The sequence below is a fragment of the Manis javanica genome, chromosome 4 (assembly GCF_040802235.1).
Source record: "Manis javanica isolate MJ-LG chromosome 4, MJ_LKY, whole genome shotgun sequence".
In the NCBI taxonomy this organism is placed as follows: Eukaryota; Metazoa; Chordata; class Mammalia; order Pholidota; family Manidae; genus Manis; species Manis javanica.
The window spans coordinates 117469353-117485433 of NC_133159.1; the positions used below are offsets into that span (position 1 = coordinate 117469353).

The 16081-nt window shown below is 34.8% G+C and overlaps 1 protein-coding gene and 1 pseudogene across 14 annotated transcripts in view; one reads left to right on the top strand and one right to left on the bottom strand.

The window, feature by feature from the left end:
• NCOR1 (nuclear receptor corepressor 1) overlaps positions 1–16081 on the bottom strand; it is a 185883-nt gene that overhangs the window by 109738 nt on the left and 60064 nt on the right. For all 14 annotated transcript variants that reach the window (XM_037013092.2, XM_037013076.2, XM_037013058.2 and 11 more), the window contains exons 4-5: positions 14018–14207; positions 9040–9222 (exon numbers count right to left, since the gene is read on the bottom strand). In XM_037013092.2, coding sequence (XP_036868987.2) covers positions 9040–9222; positions 14018–14207 — 373 coding nt within the window. The remainder of the gene's footprint in view (positions 1–9039; positions 9223–14017; positions 14208–16081) is intronic.
• On the top strand, positions 6388–9033 carry LOC118971403 (nucleophosmin pseudogene; annotated as a pseudogene).

Below are 16081 nucleotides of genomic sequence, written 5' to 3' on the forward strand. Positions count from 1 at the left end.
GCTGCCCTTGTCTAGCTTGGATTAATACTTAGTCTATAGGCACACACCTGATCATCTACATTTGCCCTCTTACAGCACTAAACTATGTTTTCTACCTTTATCTTGCATCTACCTACCACTTCAGCATTTTATTAAAAATAAAAATCATAATAATAATAAAGGGAGAAATGTGGGATCAACATATAAATCAAGTATAAAAATCAAACAAATATTCATATTTGACCTGATTGTTTATAGTTCATAATGCGTGATCAAAACCGAAAGTTTCTGTGATGAATGCCCTTGTACTGTTCACCATGTAAGAATTTATTCACTATGTAAGAATTTGTTCACCATGTAAGAACTTGTTCGTTATGCTTCAGAAGATTGGACACTGATGAGTATTAGGCTTGAGATGGATTAATGATTGTACATTGAGCATTGACCCCCCTATACTGAATTTTATTGTTATTAACAACCATTTGATCAATAAATATGAGAGATGCCTTCTCAAAAAAAAAAAAAACCCGAGGCAAAATTTGTGCCTGTGTCATCAGACTCTGGAGTCCACATTCTAACCACATACTGTCTCTGTTTTTTCACTTCCTCTGAGTCTGTTGTCTCAGAGTAAAATCGAGGTTGTGCTTCATTGTTCCAAAGGTGGCTTCTGGCTTTAACATGATATGACCCCAGATTGGGTGCTTAGATTCCAGTAAAGATTCATGGTTTAGACCAGAGCTTTATTTCTCTCGAGTCCACTGGGACACAGGAGAAATGGTATTTTCACAGCCATCACATTTCCATGAGCATACCTGGATTGTTTAAAGAGCCAGGTGCTAACTGTAATTACATTCTTACTAACACAGTGAATTTTTAAAATGAATATTTTTAGACATGATGCAAATATCCTTTTGTCTAATCCATATAACTTTTGCAGAGTAAAATGAATCCACCTTCAAAAAGATCCCATGCTAAAAAAAAAAAAAAAAAAAATCTCTTAGACATAAACATGAGCGACTTCTTTATGAACCTATCTCCCCGGGCAAGGGAAATAAAAGCAAAAATGAACAAGTGGGACTACATCAAGCTGAAAAGCTTCTATACAGCAAAGGACACCATCAACAGAACAAAAAGGCATCCTACAGTATGTGAGAATATATTCATAAATGACAGATCCGATAAAGGGTTGACATCCAAAATATATAAAGAGCTCACGTACCTCAACAAACAAAAAGCAAATAATTCAATTAAAAAATGGGCAGAGGAGCGGAGACAGTTCTCCAGAGAAGAAATTCAGATGGCCAACAGACACATGAAAAGATGCTCCACATTACTAGTCATCAGAGAAATGCAAATTAAAACTGCAATGAGCTATCACCTCACACCAGTAAGGAGCGCCATCATCCAAAAGACAAACAACAACAAATGTTGGCAAGGTTGTGGAGAAAGGGGAATCCTCCTACACTGCTGGTGGGAACGTAAATTAGTTCAACCATTGTGGAAAGCAATATGGAGGTTCCTCAAAAAGCTCAAAATAGAAATATCATTTGACCCAGGAATTCCACTTCTAGGAATTTACTCTAAGAATACAGCAGCCCAGTTTGAAAAGATATACGCACCCCTATGTTTATCGCAGCACTATTTACAATAGTCAAGAAATGGAAGCAAACCTAAGTGTCCATCAGTAGATGAGTGGATAGAGAAGGTGTGGTACAATGGAACATTATTCAGCCATAAGAAGGAAACAAATCCTACCATTTGCAACATGGATGGAGCTACAGGGTATTATGCTCAGTGCAATAAGCTAGGCAGAGAAAGATAAGTACCAAATGATTTCACTCATATGTGGAGTATAAGAACAAAGAAAAACTGAAGGAACAAAACAGCAACAGAATCACAGAACCCAAGAATGGACTAATAGTTACCAAAGGGAAAGGGACTGGGGAGGAAGGGTGGGAAGGGAGGGATAAGGGTGGGGAAAAAGAAAGGGGGCATTACAATTAGCATGTATAATGTGGGAGTTGGGGGGCACGGGGAGAGCTGTGCAACACAGAGAAGACAAGTAGTGATTCTACAGCATCTTACTACGCTGATGGACAGTAACTGTAATGGGGTTTGTGGGGGGGACTTGGTGAATGGGGGAGCCTAGTATACATAATGTTCTTCATGTAATTATAGATTAATGATACCAAAATAAAAAAATATATATATATATATAATGGCTTTGAATTTTCTAGAACTGATGAAAAACTCTCAAGGAAGCCTATCTAAACTGGATTTAGACAACCAAAACAACCCAATTCTAAAAATTATAGTAAAGCAACACCAAAAGAAAAAGATACAGAAAGCCAGAGAAAAACTTCAGACTATCCACAAAAAGAATACAAATTAGACTAAGGGCTAATGACTTAATGGAAGCTAGAAGACAGGGCACTAAGAGAAAACTCAGAAAAAATAACCACATATGAAATAAAAACATCTTTCAATAAACAGGTATAAATAAAGACCACATTTAAGTCATAAAAAAACAAATACTGAATTTGCCACCTAAGAGATCCTCACTAAAGGATGTTCTTCAAGCAGAAACAAGTACCCCCAAAATGTAAGGTCTGCTTTGCAAGAAGGAATGATGAGCAAATAAGATGACAAGTATGTGGGTAAAGTCAACTGGACACTGACTATGTGAAATAGTTATGTCTTTGGCAGTTTTAAAAAACAAGAAAGAAAATATAAGAATAGCATAAAAGTTGGGAGGAAAGAGAAAGAAATCAACAAGTTCTATACCTCATACTACGCAAGAAGATGGTTAAGATACTAATTGTTTTTAGTCTTCAAGTTAAACATGCTGTAAAATTTGGGGGGAACCACCATAAACCAAGAGTGTATAAAATCCAAACTAGTCAGACAGGAGAAAATGGAATAAGTCAAATAATGCAAAATAGGATTGGATAAAACAAACAAGAATACTAACATCAGCATAAAAAACAGAGGACAAATAGAAAGTATAAAATAAAATAGTGAAAAATAACTGACACATTACCAAAAATCATAATGAGTTCAAAATAACAAAATTATCCTGTAGAAAGACAAGTTGTCACAGACTAGATAAAAAACAAAACCCAGCTATATACACATTTAAGAGATATTTACATATAAGCACATAAAACAAAGGGAAGGGAAAAGATAAATTAACCATTATCAATCAAAAGAGTGCTTATCTAATTACATCAATATCAGGCAAAACAAACTTTATGGTAAAAAAGCATTAAAGAGAATGTCATAAGCTTATAATAAAAGGTTTCACTGACCAGGGAACTTGTATATACCTACATTTATAAACTTGTGTGTACACACAATGAGAGCCTCAAAATACATAAGGATAAAAATTGTCAACTGGGAGAAAATATATGTTATCATGTATCTGATAAAGGATTAATATATAACTTTAAAATACATAAAGAACTCATAACTCAACAAAAAGAAATCCAAACAATCCAATAAAAAAAAAAAAAAGAATGGCAGAGGATCTGAATAAACATTTTTCCAAAAAAAGACATACAGATGACCAACAGGTACATGAAAAGATTCAATATCATTAATCATAGGAAGAGCACATGAAAATTACAATGAGTTATACCTCACACCTGTTAAAATGGCTAGTATCAAAAAGAAAAGTGTGGTGGGTATGTGTAAAAAAGGGAACCCTCCTCCATTATTGGTGAGAATGTACACTGGTGCAGCCACTATGGAAAACAGCAAGGGGATTCCTCAAAAAATAGAAAATAGAACTGCCATATGATCCAGCAACTCCACTTTTAGGCATTTATCCAAAGAAAACAAAACATTTACTCAAAAACACATATGCAACCTCATCTTCACTGCAGCATTATTTACAATAGCCACGATACTGAAACAAACTAGCACCCACTGATGGATGAATAAATAAGGAAAAGGTGGTCTGTATATATGAGTGGAATGTTATTCAGCCATAAAAAAGGAAATCTTGCTATTTGTGACAACATGGATGGAACATGAGGACATTACGCTAATTGCAATAAATCAGAGAAAGGTAAATATCATACAATCTCACTTACATGTGGAATCTAAAAAGAAAACCAAATTCGTAGATACAGAAAACAGATCTGTGGTTGCCAGAAGCATGGGGGGTTTGAAGAGAATGGTGAAGGGAGTCAGAAGTACAAACATCTAGCCATAAAATAATAAAGTCCAGGGGATGCAATTTGCAGCATGGCAACTACAGTTAATAATACCACACTGCATATTTGAAGGTTGCTAAGAGAATAGATCTTAAGGTCCTCATCACAAGAAAAAAAAAATCTGTAACTGTGTGGTGACAGATGTTAATTAGACTTACTGTGGTGACCATTTTGCAATGTATACAAATACTGAATCATTATGTTGTCCACCTGAAAAAATATAATGTTGATGCCAATAAACCTCGTTTGAGAACTTCTAGGAAAAAAGGAAAAATTCAAAATCATGGTGGTAACTGATAAGTTGCAGACAAAAATGAGACAAAATACAGATGATTTTTTAAAGTAAAGAATATGCATTCTTCTCAAGTATGACAAAGTATTTTTTATTAAAACTGATTATCACACTAGGCCAAAATTCCAGAATCAAAAATTTCAAAACAGCATGCTAGAGACCACATTCTCTGGCCAAAATAAAGTTAGAAATAACCAGATGATATACCTAGAAATTTAAAAACTCTTCTAATTACTGAAGAGCTAAGAAAATAAACCATAATAGATAGTAGAAAGTATTACAAGTTAAAATTTGCTGAATGAAGTTAAAGTAGTGCATAGAGAGGAAGAAAGAAAAAGTTAAAAAATTAATGTGTTAAGAGTATAAAAGGGCAGAATAAAACCAAAGGAAGGTAATAAGAGGCAGAAACTTATAGAAGATAAAATTTTATTCCAAAATGAAAGAAAAAAATACCTTCAGAAGAAACAGAATTTTTTTTAAGTTGAATCACTAATTTTATAAATCTTAACACACACACACAAAAATACCCACTAGACCCAGCTTATTTTATCAGGTTCTACCAAACATTCAAGGAACAAATAATTACAACCTTAACTATTTCAGAGTGGAGCAATATCATGACATTAGCATGATGTTACCAAACCAGACAAGAAGAGTACAAGAAAAGATAATTACAGGCTGTTCTCTCTTGCAAATAAGAAGATACAAAAATCTTAAATAAATATTGTTAAAGCAAATCCAGCAATTTATAAAAAATATATGATACATTTTATCTTAGGTTAAACCTAGAAATCCACAGGTGGTTTAACACCAGAAAAATAATTAATGTAGTCCATTTTGCTAACATATTAAAGGAGAATTAAATAACTTGAAGAATTAAAGAAACTATAAATAATTAGGATAACTGTGGGAGGTTGCTGGTCTATATAAAAAAATTAAATGCAGCAGATAGAAAAATGTAAATTTTAAAGAGATACTAATAACAGCATCAAAAACATAAGGTGCGTAGAGTTGAATTTAATACAAAGCATATAAAATATTTATGGAAAGCACTAAAACATGAAAAAACTAAACAAATGGACAAATATACTATATTCATGGACTAAAAGACTCAATATCATAAAGATGTCATTTTCCCTAAATTCACCTCTATATTCTATATGATTCTAGTGAAAATTCCAAAGATATTCTGGAGAACAGAAAAATTTGATTCTCTAACTTACATGAGATGAGATGGTAAAAATGTTTAAATAGCTAAAACATGTCTTTAGAAATGTAGTTTGCCTTACTGGAAAAAAATGATTATTATAAAGTTCTAGTAATTGGGAGACTATCTACTGTATTTCTCCATCAATACCACAAAGAAGCCAAAAAATAAGAGCATGAAGCCCAGAATCAATCCACACAAAGATGAATACTTGAATTATAATAGAGCTAAAACTATAAAACCATTGGGAAAAAAACTTTTAAATTAATTATCCACATAGGAAAAAGTGAGCCAGATACAAAAAAAATCAATTTCTGATGGATTAAAAATAATGAGAAGCAAAATTATAAAACATTTTAAAAAGACAATACAGTAAACTAGTCTCATATAAAATCTAAAGATATTTTGTGCACCAAAAAAAAAAAAAAGATTAATTAGGCTCAAAGACCTAAATGTAAGAGGTGAAAACTATAAAACTCACAGAGGAAAACAAGGTTTAAACCTTTGTGACCTTGGAATACACAACAGTTTCTTAAATACGACACCAAAAGCACAAGTGATAAAAGAAAAAAATTAATCACACTTTATCACAATTAAAACCTTATGTCTCTGGTGTGACTTCATCCTGCTGTTTTCAGGAAACTTTTCTCCCACCTAGTACATGCCATCACCCCACAGAAGATTTAATGCACATGGACATGAGGTCCCTGAACTGTCTTTTCAGTTGTGAACTAAAGCCAACAAAGACTATCACTTGAAAGTGGATAATGATGAAAATGAGAACCATTAATTTAGGGGCTGGTGCAAAGGATGAACTGCATGTTGTTGAAGCAGAGGAAATGAATTGTGAAGGCAGTCCAATTAAAGTTAACACTGGCAACTTTGAAAACATCTGTATAGTTGATGGTTTCCCTTAAGGGCTTTGAAATAACCTGCAGCCTCAATGTGGTTCAGGGCCTGTACATTAGTGGACAACACTTTGCAGCTGTGGAGGCAGAGCAGCATCAGAAAATGAAGAGGAGGAGGATCTGAAACTCCTCAGTGCATCTGGAAAAGGATCTGCCCCTGGAAGTGGTAACAAGATTCCGCAGAAAAAAAGTAACGCTTGCCAATGAAGATGATGACAAAGATGATGAGGGAACTGAAAAAAAGCTCCAGTAAGGAAATCTATATAAGATACTCCAGCCAAAAAAGCACAAAAATCCCAGAATGGAAAAGACTCAAAATCAACACCAAGATCAAAAGGTCAAGAAACTGTCAAAAGGCAGGAAAAAACTCCTAAAACACTGAAAGGACCTAGTTCTGTAGAAAACATTAAAGCAAAAATGTTGTCATGTTTATAAAAAGGGCACCAAACAGTCCTGTAAAAATTAAGCCCAAAGATGGGGAAAGAGAAAAAGGACAGACAAATATAGTCCATACTGAGTATCATCAACAATCCAAACTAAAGTCTTCTGTTTTAATCTCAATCTGCTTTCCTGATTTGTCAACCACCCACCCCAGTTTCCAGGCTGGAAACAATCTCATTCTTGATTTCCTAAAGCACTTTCATTTAACTGCTATGATTCAGTGAACCTTATACTTTGTTATTACTTGTGCTTTTGACTCACCTCTTTGACCATGTTTTAATCACCTCTGTATCTCCCTAGCTACTCAATAAATCTTTGAAGGAATCAAATAAAAGGAGGGGGGGAAAACCCTTTTGTACATCAAAGGATACTGTCAGGAAAGTAAAAAGAAATCCCACAGAATGAGAAAAAACATCTGCAAAGCATATATCTGAGTATCCATAAAATATAAAGAACTCTTACAGCTCAACAATAAAAGGACAAATAATCGAACTACAAAAGAGGCAAAGGATCTGAATGGACATTTCTCTCAAGAAAATATACAAATGGCCAACAAGCACATGAAAAGATACTCATTATTAGTCATTAAGAAAGTGCAAAACAAAACTACAATGAGATACCACTTCCTATTTCCTATGATGGCTATGGGGAAGAAGGAAAAAAAATGTTCCCACTAATGGTGGGAATGTAAAATGGTGCAGCTGCTTTGGAAAACTGTTTGGTGGTCCTTCAAAAATTTTAATGGAGATATATACCTTGTGACCCAGCAATTCCACTCCTGGGCATGTATCCAAGAGCACTAAAAAAAATTTCTCCACACAAAAACTAGCACAAGAATATCATAGCTGCACTGTTCATAATAGCCAAGATATGAACACAACCCAAATGTCCATCAACTAATGAACAGATAAAATGCAGTCTATCCACAAAATGGAATGTTATTCAGCCACAAAAAGGAATGAAGTGCTGACATAAGATACAGCATGGATGAATCTTAAAAACATGCTAAAGGAAAGAAGTCAGACACAAATGGTCACATATTATATGATTCTATTTATCTGAAATGTCCAGAATAGGCAAATCCATACAGACAAAGAATAGCAGCTGCCATGGGTTAGGAAGGAGAGGGAAACAGACAGTAGCTCCTAACAGATATGTGGTTTCTCTTTGAAATGATAAAAATGTTCTGTAAGTATACAGTGGTGATAGTTGTACAACTTTATGAATACACTAAAAGCCACTGAACTGTATACTTTAAAAGGGTAAATACTATAGTTTGTGAATTTTTTAATAAAAAAAAAAAGAAATCCTCTCTCCCAAAAAAGCAAATGAGAAGCCACAACTTAGGAGATACCTGCTATACACATAACTAACAAACACTTTCAGAAATACTAAAAATAAGAAAATGACAAAGGAACAACCCATATAAGGAACACAAATAACCCACAAATAAATGTAAATAAGCTTTGGCTCATTCCTAATTAGGGAAATGCAAATTAAAACCACAGTGAGGACTATTTCCCATCCACCCAAAAAAAATGAACAAGTGAAGACAAAAACACATGCAAACTGGCACTTACACGTGCTGCCAATGAGAATGCATGATGAATGATACTGCCATTTCATCAAATTTGGTGTCATCTAGTGCATTTGAAAATGTCCATAGTCATGAGCCATGCAAGGCTGTGTCCAAGCACATACCCTAAAAAATCTGTTTACGTGTAACCAAAAACATAGTTCCATTGTATGAGTAGCAACAACCTAGAAACAATCTGTCTATTAAGGTCAAAAACAGACAGGTTCTGCTGTCTATAATCATATAATCAGACAACACAGCAGGGAATGAATGGATGAAACAAGGGAACAGCAAAAGAAAGCAAGGCACAGGAATACATGAGTCCCTTTTAATAAAGATGAAATTTATGAGAAATTCAACATTATCTTTTTTAGGGAGACATTCTTAGATTATATTAAGCAGTAAAATCAAAGACTTACTTGTTTCTTTTTCAGTTTAAGGATCTGCTGTTCTACTTTGGCAATTTCTCGATCTACACGATCCATACTCTGTATTAACTCTTCCTTTGAAAGTTTTGAAGGTGAAGCATTCTGATCATCTCCACATGATTGCCCAGAGACTGGAGAGGATGGAGCTTCATGTTTGCCTCCAAATGCTGGATCCTTTAGAGAAGAAAATCAAGAACAATTTGTTCCTAACAGCTGATGTTAGTATCAAGGTTTGTCTTAACTGAAAAAGTCAATTTTAAAACAGCAGGGACATGGGCACTCTTTCTCTACATGGAGCCCCACAATAGCAATTCTCTACACACATGCAAACTGACATTTACATCACCGTAATAGTTTAGAGATAGCATTTAGTCTTTTAAAGATCCTAAAAGTTGCATGGAATGAGGCAGCTAAATGGCTGACAAGTCTATAGTGTAACAATACTCAGACTATAGTGAATTTCTGGAGAGATAATAATTCAATCATAACAAAAGAAGACAGCAATTTCTCATCCATTTCCCTTCATCAGTTCTTCAAAAGGTCTGAACGTGTAGCTGGGAAATAGTAAACTCCAGGTAAAATCTGTGTGCCTACTCAACTTAACAGGTATGATAGGGTCAAGAGTTCCCATTTAGAGTTTTCCAGCTTTCCAAGGGCCAATACCAATGTATAGGACAGAGAGAAATGACCCAGGAACTTTTTTTGCTACTATAACCTATGCCAACCTTCATAAAGGGCAACTAAGCCTGCCCACACCAGAGCACACATCTCTCTTTAGCCAACTGTATCATCCTGTTCCACCTCCAAATCAGCAAAGAACTGTAACAGAAAGCTCCCTCCATCTAACAAAACACACATACAACCTATTAATGTCCAATCTAAGGTAAAGATACAAGCAATACCATAAAGCAGATGAATTTCAGATAAAGGTACTAGTTTTCCGTAGGGTGTAAGAAGCCCAGAATGGCCATAGTTCATAAGACTATAATGTGTTAAATAATACAATTGTGAGAAAATTATTAAATAAGTAACTGTGACAGGTTAGTAGTTCTAACCAAGAATGGACATAACTATACCTGGATAGTTGTTCCAAAATACCTTGGAACAGATATATTAGCTAAAATATACTATGTATATTCCTGAAAAATCCCCTATTTTACACTAAATATAAGATTTCTGGGGAAAACAGGATATGGCTGTTACTTAAAACCCGTACAACTTTGTAAGCAGAGCATTAACAAAAACAGTAACAATTCTAACAGAAGTAAAAATGTAGTTGAAGTTCTAGTATCATTTGCGTTCAGCCTACAGTCAACCTTTGGTAGCCTTAAACCCTGTAATTCATGCTTCCTTTGTTAAGATGTAAATCTTTGAGGTCATTTGCTTCCAAAAGAAACAACAGTATGTTTCTTCTAAATGAAAAATCAAATTCAGGGTATAACCATCTTCATCAACTTTTAAAAACAAAAAATACAAAAGAAAATGTCCTTGCAGTTTCTTTTCAACACCTGAATCTTCACAACTCAGCTTTAACACTGTGAAAAGGAGATGGTTCTTGAATTCACTCAGCCAGCTATTACTTGCACTAAGTGAAAGCTAAATGTAGATTTCTCAAATCTTCTTAAGGTCTTCATACTTCATGAAAGCTATTTTTTTAATTATGAGACAGCCTGATCGTAACAGTTTGAAAATATTAACATGGAGTGGAAGATCATTTATGAACCACCAGGACTTTCATGTTACATTAATATCATTCTCCTACTACATGCATCTGAGCTAATTTGTGTTACAAAATGTGTGTAATAGCAAAATGGATTATATTTTGATTCAGCAGATTTTGAAAACGTTCTTCAGGTGATGTGATGAATACCCTAAGAACTACTATTACAAATCAATATTTTACATTGACTCCCTTTCTCATTCAATATCTAACAAAATCAGGGGGTTTGGAGGAAACATTAATAGGAAAAGCAGCTTAGGAGATACAAACTTCCAGTTATAAAATAAATGTCATGGAGATGAAAAGTACAGCATACGGAATAGAGTCAAAAAATGTAACAATTCCATATGGTGACAGATGGTAACTCTACTTTGTCATGGTGAGCATTTCATAATGTGCAATGGGTAGTCAGATCACTATGTTGTCCACCTGAAACTAATGTATGTCAACTACACTTCAATTTTTAAAAATTATTTTAATATAACAAAAAACAAATTCCTTGAGTGCCTACTGTATGACAGGCACTAGGTAGAGTGGTAAACAGACATGATATTTGCCTTCATGGAACTTATAATCTTGTATTGGAACATTTTAGGGAAGAAGAATTAGATTTCTACCTCACATCTTATCATAACAGCCAAATAATAGTCAATATTTACGTGAGCTCTATTAACAAATCACAAGGAGCCTTAAACAAAAAAAGATACATTATCTTGGGCTCAAGAAAGCCAACAGCAAAAGACATTTTAAAAAATTGATGGACCAAAATAAAAACATAACCATCTGTTCATTAAAACAGTAACAAACTTAAAAGGCAAATGGGGAAATCATTTGCAAAACATGTACTGTAACAATTCAGTATAAAACCAAAAACAAACCAGAAAAAACAGATATAGATCTAAAAAGAATGATTCACAAAACAGGAAAGATGACCAATAAACAAATTTTTTAAATACTATATTTTACTAATAAGCAAATAAATGCAAGTTAAAACTTTATCAAATTAACATTTAATTTTTTTAAAAAAAGTAAGTAGGTGATATCAGCAAGAGTACAAGAGAACTGGGCACCCTTATATACTCCTATCAGGAATAAGTATTGGTCCTACACTTTTGCAAGGCATTCTGGAAATACCCATGGAAGCCTGAAAAATATGCCAACTCTGGTCTGTAATTAATTATACTAACAGGAATTTACCTTAAGGAAATAAATAACAATGAACACCAAAATAATCAGCCTATGAAACATATGTCATTGTTCTAAAGAATACACAGGTAACCTAGATGTATAGACAAATAAATTACTTTATATCCATAGATGGAATATGAAGTAACCATTAAAAACACAGTTGTAAACTTACTGACACAAAAAGCTCATGATACATTTATGCAAAAATAAAGTTATTCACAATGTACAAAGTGAACACATTAAATATGCACACCTATAAGGAAAAATAAATGTCAAAAAGTTAACAATGTATTTCTAACTTATGAGACTGTAACTTTTTTCTTCAAACTTTTTATAAATTATACACCTGGGCTTAACAACATTTTAAAAAAAGAAAAAAAACTAATAAACACTAATTGTTTCCAAATTCCTACTTCTAAAAAAAAAAAGCATCATTTACCACTTCGGGGGAAAAAAACAGAACTAGAGATCAAAGGTCATGATTTTCACTCCAACTCTAGAGGCACTACCTAGGTCACTTACTTTCTTAACATCTGTTTTCTCTACTATAAAATAGAAATAGGGTGTACTATGAGCCAACAAGTCACATTTTAATGACATTTCTGTTAAAAAATTCTATAGCTGTAAGTTACATTTGTGATTTATACAGTCTCGAAAGAAGACCTTTATTCACTGTTATTTCCTTTCTTTCTTCCTTTTCTTAAATGCAACAAAACATCTCCTATAACCCAGACACTATAATACAGACATCTCACATGGTGAAGTGAGTCTCAAAACTCCCAGAAGCTTACCTCATTTCCAGCTTATCACCTTATTCTTGGGAAAAGAACCTTTTCCCAACCAACTTATTATTTTGAAATTTTTACATAAAAGTTGAAAGAATACTATAATGGATATAAATTTATCCTTCATCTAGATTCAGTAGTCATTAACACTTTGCTAGATTTGCCTTCTCTTTTTACATACATATATACATACACATGAATATATATATGTGCACACACCCACATACTTTTGGCTGAACTATTTGAAAATAAACTGCATACATATTCACTATCTTTTAAATCACTTTTCACTGAATAAAAACTCAAAAAAATAAAAAATAAAAAAACCCTAAGGGTATTTATTTATCTGCTATCAGGGTGGAAAGGGTCATTATACATGAAAGTAAATAAACTTCATGGGAAAGATTTGATAACAAAGGTGGGGCATTAAGCAATATTAACTTACAATAGTAAAAGGACTAACACTTTACAAATTAATTTATATTCTTTCTAAAACAAATATTTACTCAGTATCTACTTACTAACTGCCAGGTACTTCCTAATCTGCAGATTCAGTGATAAGCAAAATAGACAGTTAAAAAAGATGAACTCAGTAATCAAATAAGTACATAATATACAAACATGCATTTCACAAAAGAAAGGCAAATAACAATAAAACTTGAGAGGAAAAGAGGTTTGAGCTTAATAGAATCTCCTTATAAATTCACAATACACTGCTTGAAATGTCATGAAATATAGCTACATATTAAAAGTAGTTTCTCCAGGATATAGCACTGCAGGTAACTTTCTTCCTCTGTATCTGTAAATTTTCTAAAGAACATGTTTTTTACATACATATGAAAAAAAAATTCTTTATAGAAATTATGACATAGTTAAACCTGACCTAAAATGTGTTTTCTCCCATGTAGCAAGTTAATAAATTGCAACTGAATTTAAGGGGATTATTTAAAATTAAGTTAAACAGAAGTGTGGTAGTCTTGACTACCTCTGCCCACATCACCAGTAAAAAATTCTTAAGAGTTATTTGATAGCAGTTTTTCTCTATAGCAGCCCTCAGACTGTTTTCATTTACCAAAAAGTCAGAAATACTGACTTTAAAAGTCTATACCACTAAGTCTGTGGTTTTTAGTTTTGTTGAACAAAATTTTCACTTTCCCATATAGCACTAACTAGTAGAGACTGGTGTAACTGGACTTTCTTTTGGCGCTATGCCTGAATATAGCTAAATAAACATTACAGACCGACAATTCCACAGGGTAAAAGAACAAATATTTACCTTCTTAGCATCTGCAGACCTCAACCCTTCTGGCAGCGAGTGCACTAAAGGTAAGACTGCAGCACTGACGCGCTGGAAATGGGAATCAGAAACCTGCTCCAGACGCGGCCGCTTGGATTCCAGTGAATCATGATCCACTGGGGATGGGCCTGGGTGAAACTGTTCATATCCAGTTCTCCTTTCTTGAGGCCTAATACATACAAAGAAAATAAACACTTGAAACTCTTTAAGTGGTATACAACTTCCTGCTAATACCCTTGGTTGGACTTGGAAATAAATGAAAAGGTTATACTTACTTTCAAAGTGAATCCCTGCCCCTCTCCCCCCATCGCAGAAGAATATACACCCAATATAAAGTACTACTAAACTTCTAATTCTAATAGAAAAAGTTTATTCAGGGGAGGCAGGATGGGTGGCATAAAGAAGTGAAGGATGGAACAAAAGATTTCGATTTGCAGAAAACTGTTTAAGTTGCTGAAGAACATCCATTAAATAATATTCTTAAACCTATGCTACAGCTGAATTCAGTACAATCTAGAGTAGAAGAACCACCATTTTCAACCAGTAAGTAATAAAAGCAAGCAGGAAAAGAGACTCCCAGAAACTGTTAGCTAGAAAGAAATGACTTGACTTGTGAGGTCTCAAGAGACTTGAAGACAAGTTCTTTGAATGTAAAAGCAACATTGTTTTGAAGACATAATTCTGACCCCAAAACATGTATTCTGCTTAGTTTCTGCAAGTACATATATATCTTTAAGGTCAGGAATCACTCGTTGATTTCTCTACATGATGTACTGTGCTAACTCTTATTATGTATGGATGTTCATTAATTTGACTTCATTTTCTACCAAAGGAGTTACAAAAAAGATATTTTCCTATATGGCCAAACTTTAAACAAATCTCTCACAAAATAACACTTTATTGAAATGATAATCACTGGGTTTTCCTTTCTAGGATAGATGATTATAAAGCCTGAGGTCTATAAATTATACTTCAAAAATCAAGAATCTCATTTAAGATATAAAAGCCCATTATCTTCTTAAAATTCACAATGATGTCACAAAAAATAATGGAGAAAAAGACACCAAGATGGCGGCATGAGTCGAACAGTGGAAATCTCCCAAAACCATATATATTTTTGAAAATACAACAAATAGAGCTATTCCTAAAAGAGAGACCAGAAGATACAGTACAATACCCAGGCTACATCTACAGCTGCGAGAACCCAGCACCTCGCAAAGGGGGTAAGATACAAGCTGCAGTGGTGGGACATGAGCGCCCCTGACCCCAGCCCCCCGAGGTAAGAGAGGAGTCGGAGAGGGGAGGGAGAGGGAGCCCAGGACTGCTGAACACCCAGCCCTAGCCTTCTGCACAGGAGCGCAGACACACGATGCATGTGGTGCTGGATACTAGGGAAATGGGACAGTAAAACCTGCAAGTGGGTCGCGGCAGCCAACACCACTGGGACAAAGAAAAGTGAGGGCTTTTTGAAAGACTTAAAGGGACAGGGACCTCACAGCTGGACGGAAACGTCCCGGGACACTTAGCCCAGCGGTTAGGAATCCAGGGGAACTCCGGGCGCCCTAACCCCCTGGGCGGCAGCACAGCTCGGAGGCCCCTCACGGAGATAAACAGCCTCCAACCTGTTTTCCCTCTGAGCAGCTCCATCATAGTGGAGCAGCTGCCTGAGGGCGGCCACACCCATAGCAACCTCAGAGCTTAACTTCACAATACCAGGCAAGAATCAGAGACCCCCATCTGTGCGCAGCTGCCCAACGCAGGCTGCTAGGGGTCACTGTTCTCCCAGGAGAGGAAGGCCACAAACCAGTAAGAAGAGACGTTCTCCCAGCCAACACAAGCACCCCACAACTACCTCTATCACCATGAAAAGGCAGAAGAATTTGATACAGACCAGACTAATCCAGGCATCCTTCCCTGAGAAGAAATCTGGGGAGATAGACCTAACCAATATACCTGAATAAGAATTCAAAATAAAGATCATAACCATGCTGATAGAGCTGCAGAGAAATATGCAAGAGCAAAGGGATGAAGTCCAGAAGGGAT